Source organism: Haemorhous mexicanus, chromosome Z (genome assembly GCF_027477595.1).
Source record: "Haemorhous mexicanus isolate bHaeMex1 chromosome Z, bHaeMex1.pri, whole genome shotgun sequence".
Lineage (NCBI taxonomy): Eukaryota > Metazoa > Chordata > Aves > Passeriformes > Fringillidae > Haemorhous > Haemorhous mexicanus.
Window position 1 is genome coordinate 4,376,489 of NC_082381.1, and position 15,560 is coordinate 4,392,048.

Below are 15,560 nucleotides of genomic sequence, written 5' to 3' on the forward strand. Positions count from 1 at the left end.
TCCTGCCCCTCAAACACTTTCTGCTTCCCAGGGGCCCACAGCTGCACACAGCACTCCAGCTGTGGCCGCAGCGCTGCCCAGCACAGGGCGACGCTCACTGCCCTGCTCCTGCTGCCCCACTGCTGCTGACACAGGCCATGATGCCCTTGGCCTTCTTGGCAACCGGGCCACAGTCTGCTTCATCTGCAGCTTCTCCAGACCTGCAGCAACCCTGCCTCCTTCTGACCCACACAGCTCCCCATCCACAACGTTGCTTGTTTGACTTCAAATACAGCATCCACCATTTCAAGATGGCCTTCCTCTTCTGAGCAACACAAGACAGCTGTCAAGGACTTGCAGCTTCACCCCCACTGCAGGTACCAATGCAATTGCCAAAGCTGCAGACTTCAGCCCAAAAGTGATCAACAGAAACTTGCCCCTTCTGCTGTTTGCCTAACAAGGAGGCTTCGACACTGCGCGGTTCCTTTCTTTGGCTACACGCAACAAGAAAGGCCTGCCACAGCTTCAAGGACAGCAGAAACATTTCCTTGAACCTGAGCAAAACCCAAAAGGCAGCTGGGCCAACAGAGACTCTATACGTGAGGAACGACTCAAGAAAACTGCAGAACACTTCCACAAGCCAAAGACACCTTTCCAAAAAGGGAAAACAAACCAAAAGAGCCTTTTGACCTCCAGCACTACCACATTCGCCCTTGGCCATAACACCGCAGAAGCCCAGAGATGGAGCTTCTCTGAGCCAAACAGCCAGAAGCTCAGCTGCAACCCCGGGCTCTTCAGTGCCCCAGCATTACAGCTCATAGGCCAATTTCTTGCTGTCACTGCCTTCAGGAAATGCCTACATCCTGCAGGACTCCAGCAGTCAGCATCCTCAGTCAGCAACAGCAAGTGCTGGCTGCTCAGAAACTTGCACCTCTGCTTTTCTCTAAAGACAGCATCACAGAATGGGCACTTACTCTCTTGGAATGAACAGCCTGTGGTGTGACCACAGCTGGACGCTTCCATTTGACTTGCTCAACTTCCTCATCTTTGGCTTCTTCTCCAGGAGCAGAGGGAGGCAGGGGAGAGATGGTTCTTGGTCTTGTAACCTGTGGCAAGAGAGAAGCATGACGGACAGGCTATTACCCATCAATTATAACCCCACTTCTCCTTAGATCTATAACCACATCTGCTAAAAGGAAATCATCAGCTTTGTCGGCAATGTCATTCTAAGTCACTCCAACCAGATTGAAATGGGCCAATTCAACAGAATAGAATATGGCTATGTATTTGATATTCTTTCCTGGCTCTTTTAATGAGCAACATTGTCTCTGCAAATGCAGATTTTACTTCTTGAAAGCTCTAAAATAGAAAAGAAGAAACGAGCCAGCAAGACCTTTGCAACTCCTGCTGACACAATGGAAACCAGAAAGGGTTCAGAATCCCTTTCATTGCATGATAAGAGCCAGAAAAGTAGTACAGAGGCATCTTTGCTGGCTGGAAAAAGAGAAAATGAAGAGGGCTTCTCCTCCTAGGAAACCAACCAACAATAAGATCAAAGTGTCAGCTTTGCCTGTGTCTAAAACACTTGGATGCAGGGAGGGGACTTTTGGCAGGGGAACAGCCCTTGTGGTAAGCACTGTCATGTAGGCATCCAAGGAAGTCTTCTTGAAGGTCCTTCATGAGCCTCCCCTTGTCCAGGGTAAAGCTTCTCCAGCACCTCCTCACTGGCCTTGTGCTCCACACCCCAGCCCAGCTCCCGTGGAATTCTCTGCATACACTTCAGCCCCTAATCACTTTCTGCTTCCCAGGAGCCCACAGCTGCACACAGCACTCCAGCTGTGGCTGCAGTGCTGCCCAGCACAGGGCGACGCTCACTGCCCTGCTCCTGCTGCCCCACTGCTGCTGACACAGGCCACGATGACCTTGGCCTTCTTGGCCACCGGGCCACAGTCTGCCTCATCCTCAGGTGACCTGCAACAGCAGCACCCGTGCCTCCTTTTGACCCACACAGCTCCCCATCCACAACGTTGCTTGTTTGACTTCAAATACAGCATCCACCATTTCAAGATGGCCTTCCTCTTCTGAGCAACACAAGACAGCAGTCAAGGACTTGCAGCTTCACCCCCACTGCGGGCTCCAATGCAATTGCCAAAGCTGCAGACTTCTGGGCAAAACGGATCAACAGAAAGTTGCCCCTTCTGCTGTTTGCCTAACAAGGAGGCTTCGACACTGCGCGGTTCCTTTCTTTGGCCACCTGAGACAAGAATGGCTCCCCACAGCATCATGGACAGCACAATCATCTCCATGCAGCTTAGCAAAAGCCAAAAGACAGCTGGGCCAACAGACACTCTACAAGTGAGGAACGACTCAAGAAAACTTAAAAACATTTCCACAAGCCAAAGACACCTTTCCAAAAAGGGAAAACAAACCAAAAGAGCCCTTTGAACTCCAGCACTACAACTTGGCCCTTGGCCGTAACATCGCAGAAGCCCAGAGAAGCAGCTTTCCTGAGCAAAGCAGCCAGATGCTCATCTGCCGCCCCAAGATCTTCAGTGCCCCACCCAGCATGACAGGTCAAAGGCCAATTTCTTGCTGTCACTGCCTACAGGAAATGATTTTATCATACAGGACTCCAGCATTCAGCATCCTCAGCCAGCAACAGCAAGTGCTGGCTGCTCAGAAGCTTGCACCTCTGCCTTGTACTAAAGACAGCACCACACACAATGGGCACTAACTCTCTTGGAACGAGCAGGCGGTGATGTGACCACAGCTGCACGCTTCAGTTTTTCTTGCTCATCTTCCTCCTCCTTGGCTTCTTCAGCAATTGGAGGGAGAGCCAGAGGAAAGGCAGCTCTTGGTCTTGTCACCTGTGGCAAGAGGGAATCATAGGGATAAGCCATTACCTAGGGCTTATAACTTGATTCCCCCTCACATCTACAGCCACATCTGCTAAGAAGAACTCATCAACTTTGTTGGTAATGGCATCCTAAGTTACTCCCAGACTGAAACGGGCCAATTCAACAGATCATTATATATTGCTAAGAATTCATTACTCCTCCCTGTCTGCTTTCAGTGAGCAACGTTGTTTGTGCAAAATGCAGCTTTTTATTTCGTGAAAGCTCTGTAATGGAAAAGTAGGAAAGATCCAGCAAGGTTTTTGCAACTGCTGTGGCAGACATGGAAAACCAGAAAGGGTTCAGAATCCCTTTCATTGCATGATATAAGACGGAAAATAGTGCAGAAGCTTCCATGCTTGCTGGAAAACTCGAAAATGAACAGGGCTTCTCCTCCTAGGAAACCAACAAAATCCAAGATGAAAGTGTAATCTCTGCATGTGTCTAAAACACTTGGATGCAGAGAGTGGATGTTTATAAGGGAAAAAGCCCTTGTGGTGAGCAGTCTCATGAAGGCATCTATATAGTCCCCCATGAGCCTGCCCTTGTCCAGGCTAAAGCTCACTCAGCACCTCCTCACTGGCCTTGTGCTCCACTAACTTAGCCAGATCCTGTGGCCTTCTCTGCACACGTTCCAGCCCCTCTATCACTTTCTGCTTCCCAGGGGCCCACAGATGCACACAGCACTCCAGCTGTGGCCGCAGCGCTGCCCAGCACAGGGCGATGCTCACTGCCCTGCTCCTGCTGCCCCCACTGCTGCTGACACAGGCCATGATGCCCTTGGCCTTCTTGGCCACCGGGCCACAGTCTGCTTCATCTGCAGCTTCTCCAGACCTGCAGCACCCCTGCCTCCTTCGGACCGACACAGCTCCCCATCCACAAAGTTGCTTGTTTGACTTCAAGTACACCAGCCACCATTTCAAGATGGCCTTCCTCTTCTGAGCAACACAAGACAGCTGTCAAGGACTTGCAGCTTCACCCCCACTGCTGGTACCAATGCAATTGCCAAAGCTGCAGACTTCCGGGCAAAACGGATCAACAGATACTTGCCCCTTCTGCTGTTTGCCTCACAAGGAGGCTTCGCCACTGCGCGGTTCCTTTCTTTGGCCACATGCAACAAGAAAGGCCTGCCACAGCTTCATGGACTATACAAACATCTCCTTGCAGCTTATTGAAGCCAAAAGTCAGCTGGGACAAAAGAGACTCTATACGTGAGGAAGGACTCAAGAAAACTGCAGAACAATTCCACAAGCCAAAGACACCTTTCCAAAAGGGGAAAACAAACCAACAGAGCCTTTTGACCTCCAGCATTACCACATGCGCCCTTGTCCGTCACACTGCAGAAGCCCAGAGAAGCAGCGTCCTTAAGCCAAGCAGCCAGATGCTCAGCCGCAGACCCCAGCTCATCAGTGCCCCAGCATGACAGGTCAAAGGCCAATTTCTTGCTGTCACTGCCTTCAGGAAATGACTACATCCTTCAGGACTCCAGCACTCAGCATGCTCAGCCAGCAACCGCAACTGCTGGCTGCTCAGAAACTTGCACCTCAGCAGCCCAGAATGGGCACTTACTCTTTTGGTATGAGCAGGCGGCCATTTGACCACAGCTGGACGTTTTCGTTTTTCTTGCTCATCTTCCACCTCCTTGGCTTCTTCAGCAATTGGAGGGAGAGCCAGAGGATAGAGGACTCTTGGCCTTGGCACCTGTGGCAAGAGGTGGATCATGGATAAGCTGTTACCTAGGGCGTATAATTTCATTTCCTATCGCATCTACAGCAACAGCACCTAAGGAGAACTCATGAACTTTGTTGGCAATGGCATTCTTAGTCACTTCAACCAGATTGAAATGGGCCAGGTCAACAGATCTTTACATTGCTAAGAAATCTGCTAGAAGCAAGCAACGTTGTCTATGCAAAACACAGCTTTTAGGTCTTGAAAGATCTCAAATGGAAAAGTAGGAAAGAGACAGCAAGGCTTTTGAGACAGCTGCAGCAGACATGGAAAACCAGAAAGTGTTCAAAATCCCTTTCATTGCATGATAAGAGCTGGAAAATAGTGCAGAAGCATCCATGATTGCTGGAAAACTAGAAAATGAACAATGCATCTCCTCTTAGGAAACCAACAAACAAATAGATGGAAGTGTCATCGCTGCCTGTGTCTAAAACACATGGATGCAGAGAGAGGATGATGTGAAGGGAAAGAGCCCTTGTGGTGAACACTGTCATGTAGGCATCTAAGGAATTCTGCTTGAAGGTCCTTTATGTGCTTCCCCTGTCCAATCTAAAGCTCCCTCAGTCCCTCAGCACCTCCTCACTGGCCTTGTGCTCCACACCCAAGCCCAGCTCCCGTGGCCTACTCAGCACATGCACCAGCCCCTCAAACACTTTCTGCTTCCCAGGGGCCCACAGCTGCACACAGCATTCCAGCTGTGGCCGCAGTGGTGCCAGGCACAGTGCGACGCTGACGGCCCTGCTCCTGCTGCCCCCACTGCCATTGACACAGGCCACGATGCCCTTGGCCTTCTTGGCCACCAGGCCACGGTCTGCCTCATCTGCAGCTTCTCCTGACCTGAAGCACCCCTGCCTCCTTCTGACCCACACAGCTCCTTATCTAAAAAGTTGCTTGTTTGACTTCAAATACAGCATCCACCATTTCAAGATGGCCTTCCTCTTCTGAGCAACACAAGACAGCTGTCAAGGACTTGCAGCTTCACCCCCACTGCAGGTACCAATGCAATTGCCAAAGCTGCAGACTTCAGCCCAAAAGTGATCAACAGAAACTTGCCCCTTCTGCTGCTTGCCTCACAAGGAGGCTTCGACACTGCGCGGTTCCTTTCTTTGGCTACACTCAACCAGAAAGGCCAGCCACAGCTTCAAGGACAGCAGAAACATTTCCTTGAATCTGAGCAAAAGCCAAAAGGCAGCTGGGTCAACAGAGACTCTACCAGTGAAGAATGACTCAAAAAATCTGAAGAACAATTCCACAAGCCAAAGACACCTCTCCAAAAAGGGAAAACAAACCAAAAGAGCCCTCTGACCTCCAGCACTACCACATGTGCCCTTGGCTTAACATCGCAGAAGCCCAAAGGAGCACCTTCCCTAAGCCAAGCAGCCAGATGCTCAGCCGCCGCCCCCAGCTCTACAGTGCCCCAGCATGACAAGTCAAAGGCCAATTTCTTGCTGTCACTGCCACAGGAAATGCCTACATCCTGCAGGACTCCAGCACTCAGCATCCTCAGCCAGCAACAGCAAGTGCTGGATGCTCAGAAACTTGCACCTCTGCCTTGCACTCAAGACAGCACCCCCAGAATGGGCACTTACTCTTTTGGTCCGAGCAGGCGGTGATGTGACCACAGCTGGACGCTTCAGTTTTTCTTGCTCATCTTCCTCCTCCTTGGCTTCTTCAGCAATTGGAGAGAGAGCCAGAGGAAAGACAGCTCTTGGTCTTGTCACCTGTGGCAAGAGGGAATCATAGGGTTAAGCCGTTACCTAGGGCTTATAACTTGACTTCCTCTCGCATCTACAGCAACACCTGCTAAGGAGAACTCATCAGCTCTGTTGGCATAGGCATTCTAAGTCACTCCAACCAGATTGAAATTGGCAAATTCAACAGATGAGTACATCGCTAGGAATTCAATATTCCTTCCTGTCTGCTATAAGCAAGCAACATTGTCTATGCAAAACACAGCTTATAGTTCTTGAAAGCTCTGAAAAGTAGGAAAGAGACAGCAAGGCCTTTGCGACGGCAGCGGTAGACATGGAAAACCAGAAAGGGTTCAGAATCTCTTTCATTGCATTGTTAAGGGCCAGAAAATAGTGCAGAAGCGTCCATGATTGCTGGAAAACTAGAAACTCAAGAAGGGTTCTCCTCCTAGGAAAGCAACCAACAATAAGATGGAAGTGTCAGCTCTACATGTGTCTAAAACACTTGGATGCAGAGGGTGGATGTTTATAAGGGAAAAAGCCCTTGTGGTGAGCATGGCCAGGTAGGCATCTATGGAAGTCTGTTTGAATGTCCCTCATGAGCCTCCCCATTTCCTGGCTAAAGCTCCTTCAGCACCTCCTCACAGGCCTTGTGCTCCACCTCCTTGCCTAGCTCCCGTGGCCTTCTCTGCGCACGCTCCAGCCCCTCGATCATTTTCTGCTTCCAAGGGGCCCACAGCTGCACACAGCACTCCAGCTGTGGCCGCAGTGCTGCCAAGCACAGGGCGACGCTCACTGCCCTGCTCCTCCTGCCCCCACTGCTGCCGACACAGGCCACGATGCCCTTGGCCTTCTTGGCCACCGGGCCACAGTCTGCTTCATCTGCAGCTTCTCCAGACCTGCAGCAACCCTGCCTCCTTCTGACCCACACAGCTCCTTATCTAAAAAGTTGCTTGTTTGACTTCAAATACAGCATCCACCATTTCAAGATGGCCTTCCTCTTCTGAGCAACACAAGACAGCTGTCAAGGACTTGCAGCTTCACCCCCTCTCCGGCCTCCAAGGCACATGCCAAAGCTGCAGACTTCAGCCCAAAAGTGATCAACAGAGAGTTGCCCCTTCTGCTGTTTGCCTCACAAGGAGGCTTCGCAACTCCTTGGTTCCTTTCTTTGGCCACACACAAGATTGGCTCCCCACAGCTTCATGGACAACACAAACATCTCCTTGAACCTGAGCAAAAGCCAGAAGGCAGCTGGGTCAACAAAGACTCTACAAGTGAGGAACCACTCAAGAAAACTGCAGAACACTTCCACAAGCCAAAGACACCTTTCCAAAACGAGGAAACAAAACCCAACAGAGCCTTTTGACCTCCAGCACTAACACGTGCGGCCTTGGCTATAACACTGCAGAAGCCCAGAGATGGAGCTTCCCTGAGCCAAGCAGCCAGAAGCTCAGCCGCAGCTCCAAGCTCTTCCGTGCCCTAGCACGACAGCTCATAGGCCAATTTCTTGTTGTCACTGCCCACAGGAAATGGCTACGTCGTGCAGGACTCCAGCACTCAGCATCCTCAGCCAGCAACAGCAAGTGCTGGATGCTCAGAAACTTGCACCTCTGCCTTGCACTCAAGACAGCACCCCCAGAATGGGCACTTACTCTTTTGGTCCGAGCAGGCGGTGATGTGACCACAGCTGGACGCTTCAGTTTTTCTTGCTCATCTTCCTCCTCCTTGGCTTCTTCAGCAATTGGAGAGAGAGCCAGAGGAAAGACAGCTCTTGGTCTTGTCACCTGCGGCAAGAGGGAATCATAGGGTTAAGCCGTTACCTAGGGCTTATAACTTGACTTCCTCTCGCATCTACAGCAACACCTGCTAAGGAGAACTCATCAGCTCTGTTGGCATAGGCATTCTAAGTCACTCCAACCAGATTGAAATTGGCAAATTCAACAGATGAGTACATCGCTAGGAATTCAATATTCCTTCCTGTCTGCTATAAGCAAGCAACATTGTCTATGCAAAACACAGCTTATAGTTCTTGAAATCTCTGAAAAGTAGGAAAGAGACAGCAAGGACTTTGCGACGGCAGCAGTAGACGTGGAAAACCAGAAAGGGTTCAGATTCTCTTTCATTGCATTGTTAAGGGCCAGAAAATAGTGCAGAAGCGTCCATGATTGCTGGAAAACTAGAAACTCAAGAAGGGTTCTCCTCCTAGGAAAGCAACCAACAATAAGATGGAAGTGTCAGCTCTACATGTCTAAAACACTTGGATGCAGAGAGTGGATGTTTATAAGGGAAAAAGCCCTTGTGGTGAGCATGGCCAGGTAGGCATCTATGGAAGTCTGTTTGAATGTCCCTCATGAGCCTCCCCATTTCCTGGCTAAAGCTCCTTCAGCACCTCTTCACAGGCCTTGTGCTCCACCTCCTTGCCTAGCTCCCGTGGCCTTCTCTGCGCACGCTCCAGCCCCTCTATCACTTTCTGCTTCCCAGGGGCCCACAGCTGCACACAGCACTCCAGCTGTGGCCGCAGTGCTGCCAAGCACAGGGCGACGCTCACTGCCCTGCTCCTGCTGCCCCCACTGCTGCCGACACAGGCCACGATGCCCTTGGCCTTCTTGGCCACCGGGCCACAGTCTGCTTCATCTGCAGCTTCTCCAGACCTGCAGCAACCCTGCCTCCTTCTGACCCACACAGCTCCTTATCTAAAAAGTTGCTTGTTTGACTTCAAATACAGCATCCACCATTTCAAGATGGCCTTCCTCTTCTGAGCAACACAAGACAGCTGTCAAGGACTTGCAGCTTCACCCCCTCTCCGGCCTCCAAGGCACATGCCAAAGCTGCAGACTTCAGCCCAAAAGTGATCAACAGAGAGTTGCCCCTTCTGCTGTTTGCCTCACAAGGAGGCTTCGCAACTCCTTGGTTCCTTTCTTTGGCCACACACAAGATTGGCTCCCCACAGCTTCATGGACAACACAAACATCTCCTTGAACCTGAGCAAAAGCCAGAAGGCAGCTGGGTCAACAAAGACTCTACAAGTGAGGAACCACTCAAGAAAACTGCAGAACACTTCCACAAGCCAAAGACACCTTTCCAAAACGAGGAAACAAAACCCAACAGAGCCTTTTGACCTCCAGCACTAACACGTGCGGCCTTGGCTATAACACTGCAGAAGCCCAGAGATGGAGCTTCCCTGAGCCAAGCAGCCAGAAGCTCAGCCGCAGCTCCAAGCTCTTCAGTGCCCTAGCACGACAGCTCATAGGCCAATTTCTTGTTGTCACTGCCCACAGGAAATGGCTACGTCGTGCAGGACTCCAGCACTCAGCATCCTCAGCCAGCAACAGCAAGTGCTGGATGCTCAGAAACTTGCACCTCTGCCTTGCACTCAAGACAGCACCCCCAGAATGGGCACTTACTCTTTTGGTCCGAGCAGGCGGTGATGTGACCACAGCTGGACGCTTCAGTTTTTCTTGCTCATCTTCCTCCTCCTTGGCTTCTTCAGCAATTGGAGAGAGAGCCAGAGGAAAGACAGCTCTTGGTCTTGTCACCTGCGGCAAGAGGGAATCATAGGGTTAAGCCGTTACCTAGGGCTTATAACTTGACTTCCTCTCGCATCTACAGCAACACCTGCTAAGGAGAACTCATCTGCTCTGTTGGCATAGGCATTCTAAGTCACTCCAACCAGATTGAAATTGGCAAATTCAACAGATGAGTACATCGCTAGGAATTCAATATTCCTTCCTGTCTGCTATAAGCAAGCAACATGTCTATGCAAAACACAGCTTATAGTTCTTGAAAGCTCTGAAAAGTAGGAAAGAGACAGCAAGGCCTTTGCGACGGCAGCGGTAGACGTGGAAAACCAGAAAGGGTTCAGAATCTCTTTCATTGCATTGTTAAGGGCCAGAAAATAGTGCAGAAGCGTCCATGATTGCTGGAAAACTAGAAACTCAAGAAGGGTTCTCCTCCTAGGAAAGCAACCAACAATAAGATGGAAGAGTCAGCTCTACATGTGTCTAAAACACTTGGATGCAGAGAGTGGATGTTTATAAGGGAAAAAGCCCTTGTGGTGAGCATGGCCAGGTAGGCATCTATGGAAGTCTGTTTGAATGTCCCTCATGAGCCTCCCCATTTCCTGGCTAAACCTCCTTCAGCACCTCCTCACAGGCCTTGTGCTCCACCTCCTTGCCTAGCTCCCGTGGCCTTCTCTGCACACGCTCCAGCCCCTCTATCACTTTCTGCTTCCAAGGGGCCCACAGCTGCACACAGCACTCCAGCTGTGGCCGCAGTGCTGCCAAGCACAGGGCGACGCTCACTGCCCTGCTCCTGCTGCCCCCACTGCTGCCGACACAGGCCACGATGCCCTTGGCCTTCTTGGCCACCGGGCCACAGTCTGCTTCATCTGCAGCTTCTCCTGACCTGCAGCAACCCTGCCTCCTTTTGACCCACACAGCTCCCCATCCACAAAGTTGCTTGTTTGACTACAAATACAGCATCCACCATTTCAAGATGGCCTTCCTCTTCTGAGCAACACAAGACAGCTGTCAAGGACTTGCAGCTTCACCCCCACTGCGGGTACCAATGCAATTGCCAAAGCTGCAGACTTCAGCCCAAAAGTGATTAATAGAGAGTTGCCCCTTCTGCTGTTTGCCTCACAAGGAGGCTTCGACACTGCGCGGTTCCTTTCTTTGGCCACCTGAGACAAGAATGGCTCCCCACAGCTTCATGGACTATACAAACATCTCTTTGAACCTGAGCAAAAGCCAAAAGCTGGGCCAACAGAGACTCTACCAGTGAAGAACGACTCAAAAAATCGGAAGATCAATTCAACAAGCCAAAGACACCTTTCCAAAATCGGAAAACAAACCAAAAGAGCCTTTTGACCTCCAGCACTACCACGTGCGCCCTTGGCCATAACACTTCAGAAGCCCAGAGATGGAGCTTCCCTCAGCAAAGCTGCCAGAAGCTCAGTTACAGGCCCCAGCTCTTCAGTGCCGCAGCATGACAGGTCAAAGGCCAATTTCTTGTTGTCACTGCCTACAGGAAATGCCTACATCCTTCAGGACTCCAGCACTCAGCATCCTCAGTCAGCAACAGCAAGTGCTGGCTTCTCAGAAACTTGCAACTTTTCCTTGTACTCAAGACAGCAACCCCCAGAATGGGCACTTACTCTTTTGGTATGATTAGGCGGTGATATGACCCTAGGTGGACACTTGTCCTGTTCTTCCTCATTTTCCTCCTCTCTGGCTTCTTCACCAAGAGAAGAGGCAACAAGGGGAGCAACGGTTCTTGGTCCTGTCACCTGTGGCAAGAAAGAACATGAGGTGCAGGCCATTACCTGTAATATACAACCCCATTTCTCCTTGGATCTACAACCACATCTTGAAAGGAGAACTCATACACTTTGTTAGCAATGGGATTCTAAGTCACACCAACCAAATTGAAATGGGCCAAATAAACAGAGCATTATCCTGCTAAGAATTTGATATTTCTCTCTGTCGGCTATCAGCAAGTAAGGTCATCTCCGCAAATTTGAGCTTTTCTTTCTGGAGAGCATTTAAATGGACAAGTAGGAAAGAGCCACCAAGGCCTTTGTGACTGCTGTGGCAGACATGGAACACCAGAAAGGGTTCAGAATCCCTTTCTGTGCTTTATAAGGGCCAAAAAAGTAGTGCAGAGGCATCTTTGCTGTCTGGAAAATGAGAAAATGACGATGGCTTGTCCTCCGAGGAAACCAACAAAAAACAAGATTGAAGTGTCAGCTACGCATATATCTAAAACACTTGGATGCAGAGAGTGGTTGTTTTGATGGGAAACAGCCCTTGTGGTGAGCACTGTCATGTAGGCATCTATGGAAGTCTGCTTGAATGTCACTCACGAGCCTCCCCTTGTCCAGGCTAAAGCTCCCTCAGCACCTACCTCACTGGCCTTGTGCTCCACCTCCTTGCCAGCTCCCGAGGCCTTCTCTGCACATGCACCAGCTCCTCTATCACTTTCTGCTTCCAGAGGCCCACAGCTGCACACAGCATTCCAGCTGTGGCCACAGCGCTGCCCAGCACAGAGCGACGCTCACTGCCCTGCTAATGCTGCCCCACTGCTATTGACACAGGCCACGATGCCCTTTGCCTTCTTGGCTACCAGGCCACGGTCTGCTTCATCTGCAGCTTCTCCTGACCTGAAGCACCCCTGCCTCCTTTTGACCCACACAGCTCCCCATCCACAACGTTGCTTGTTTGACTACAAATACAGCATCCACCATTTCAAGATGGCCTTCCTCTTCTGAGCAACACAAGACAGCTGTCAAGGACTTGCAGCTTCACCCCCACTGCAGGTACCAATGCAATGTCCAAAGCTGCAGACTTCAGCCCAAAAGTGATCAACAGAAACTTGCCCCTTCTGCTGTTTGCCTAACAAGGAGGCTTCAACACTGCGCGGTTCCTTTCTTTGGCCACCTGAGACAAGAATGGCTTCCCACAGCTTCATGGACTATACAAACATCTCCTTGAACCTGAGCAAAAGCCAAAAGCTGGGCCAACAGAGACTCTACCAGTGAAGAACGACTCAAAAAATATGAAGAACAATTCCACAAGCCAAAGACACCTTTCCAAAATGGGAAAACAAACCAAAAGAGCCTTTTGACCTCCAGCACTACCATGTGCGCCCTTGGCCATAACACTGCAGAAGCCCAGAGATGGAGCTTCCCTCAGCAAAGCTGCCAGAAGCTCAGTTACAGGCCCCAGCTCTTCAGTGCCCCAGCATGACAGGTCAAAGGCCAATTTCTTGCTGTCACTGCCTACAGGAAATGCCTACATCCTTCAGGACTCCAGCACTCAGCATCCTCAGTCAGCAACAGCAAGTGCTGGCTGCTCAGAAACTTGCACCTTTGCCTTGTACTCAAGACAGCAACCCCCAGAATGGGCACTTACTCTTTTGGTATGAGTAGGCGGTGATATGACCCTAGGTGGACACTTGTCCTGTTCTTCCTCATTTTCCTCCTTTCTGGCTTCTTCAGCAAGAGCAGAGAGAGCCAGAGGAGAGACAGTTCTTGGTCCTGTCACCTGTGGTAAGAGAGAAGCATGAGGGACAGGCCGTTACCTCTCACTTATAACCCCATTTCTCCTTGGATCTACAACCACATCTTGAAAGGAGAACTCATACACTTTGTTAGCAATGGGATTCTAAGTCACACCAACCAAATTGAAATGGGCCAAATAAACAGAGCATTATCCTGCTAAGAATTTGATATTTCTTCTCTGTCTGCTATCAGCAAGGTAGGTCATCTCTGCAAATTTGAGCTTTCTATTGTTGAAAGCTTTTAAACGGAGAAGTAAGAAAGAACCACCAAAGTCTCTGTGACTGCTGCAGTAGACATGGAAAACCAGAAAGGGTTCAGAATCCCTTTCTGTGCTTTATAAGGGCCAAAAAAGTAGTGCAGAGGCATCTTTGCTGTCTGGAAAATGAGAAAATGACGATGGCTTGTCCTCCGAGGAAACCATCAAAAAAAAAGATTGAAGCGTCAGCTACGCGTATGTCTAAAACACTTGGATGCAGAGAGTGGTTGTTTGGATGGGAAACAGCCCTTGTGGTGAGCACTGTCATGTAGGCATCTATAGAAGTCTGCTTGAATGTCCCTCACGAGCCTCCCCTTGTCCAGGCTAAAGCTCCCTCAGCACCTCTTCACTGGCCTTGTGCTCCACACCCTTGCCAGCTCCCGAGGCCTTCTCTGCACATGCACCAGCTCCTCTATCACTTTCTGCTTCCCAGGGGCCCACAGCTGCACACAGCATTCCAGCTGTGGCCGCAGCGCTGCCCAGCAAAGAGCGACGCTCACTGCCCTGCTCCTGCTGCCCCACTGCTGCTGACACAGGCCACAATGCCCTTGGCCTTTCTGGCCACCGGGCCACAGTCTGCCTTATCTGCAGCTTCTCCAGACCTGCAGCAGCCTTGGCACCTTTTTGGCCCATGCAGCCATCCAGGCACAAAGCTGCCCATCTGACTTAAAATACAGCATCCACCATTTTAGGATGGCCTTGTTTTTCTACAGCGGCACCTTTTAAGGAGATGTTATTAAATAGATAGGAATAGAATTGTCAGTCACTCTGACTAAATTTTAATGGGCCTATTCTACTCTATGGGAAATTGCTCTCAGTTCAGTGTTCCCCCCTGGCTGCCGTCAGCAAGCAACATTCTCTCTGCAAAACTGAATTGGCAGTTTTTCTGGGCTCTGAGATGCAAATTCGGAAATATCCACTTATGCCTTTGTTATTTTCGTTGAAGGTGTGAAAATGGATTTTCTTTTGGCCTCCCTAGCTGGCCCTCTACACTCTACTGGTACTGGCCCTGCTGACAGCTCGCTCTACGATTCTTAAAGACCAGGAACATGAAATTTCCCTTTCTCACTCACCTCACGATCAGCACCACTGAATACACGCTTCACGTGACCTGTAGTGGGCAAGGGAAAATGAACCAGATGCTGTGAGAAAACTGCTTGGGCTGCTGAATCGCACAGAAGAAGTCAACCCCAACAGAGATGATTTCCTGTTTCACAACTTCCCTCCAGGAGACACGTTTCATTCACACAGCCAGCAAGAGATTGGGACAGTATTCTTGGCTGTGCCTACACCTTGGCCTGTTTTGCCAGTAAATGAATACAAAGATGACCAAGAAAATGCAAAGTCTTCTTTAACACTCTATGCTCCTGTTCTACCAAAAACATAAAACATCTTCTAAAATCCTCTCCTTCAGGTACTTTTTTAAATTAATCAGTTGCATGCACTAATTCTCATTAACTTGCTGGAAACAGTTGCACAGAAAAGCTTCCCCAAGATCCCCTGGAGCTGTGGCAGTTCTATTGTGGAAGAGCGCAGCAGCAGCTCCAGGGTTAAGGAGCAGACACTCACTGCTTTGGAGTTTGCATTTCATTGCAAAGGGAAAATCACTATTGTTGCACTCAGTAAAGGATTACTTAGATAGTCAAATCCTTTCATGAGGAAATGTAGAACGAAAGAAGCTTTCCCTGAATGCTGGGAACATTTGCAGAGTTTTTAGAAGGCCCTTCAAGAACGTCTCCAGCAGTCTACATTTTCAAAGCTGTCTTGCTTGTCCCAGCAAACTGAGGAAATGACAGACTCTGCTGCCACAAACTCTCCTGTGGAGGGAACGGAAGCCCTGCAGGTTCCCTTGCAAATGCTGCCCTTGTGGCTACAGACACTCATTTTTCAGCTGAGTGTTTTGACAGGAGCTTTCCCAAACCAGTGGCATTCTAATGCTCTTTCTGTTTCTA

The 15,560-nt window shown here is 50.1% G+C and overlaps 1 protein-coding gene across 1 annotated transcript in view; it reads right to left on the reverse strand.

Annotated features, from left to right (window-relative positions):
* Positions 1 to 15,560, reverse strand: part of LOC132342055 (uncharacterized) — a 47,745-nt gene that overhangs the window by 11,825 nt on the left and 20,360 nt on the right. Inside the window, exon 10 of the mRNA XM_059874245.1 lies at positions 954 to 1,085. Within this exon, the coding sequence (XP_059730228.1) occupies positions 954 to 1,085 (132 nt within the window). The remainder of the gene's footprint in view (positions 1 to 953; positions 1,086 to 15,560) is intronic.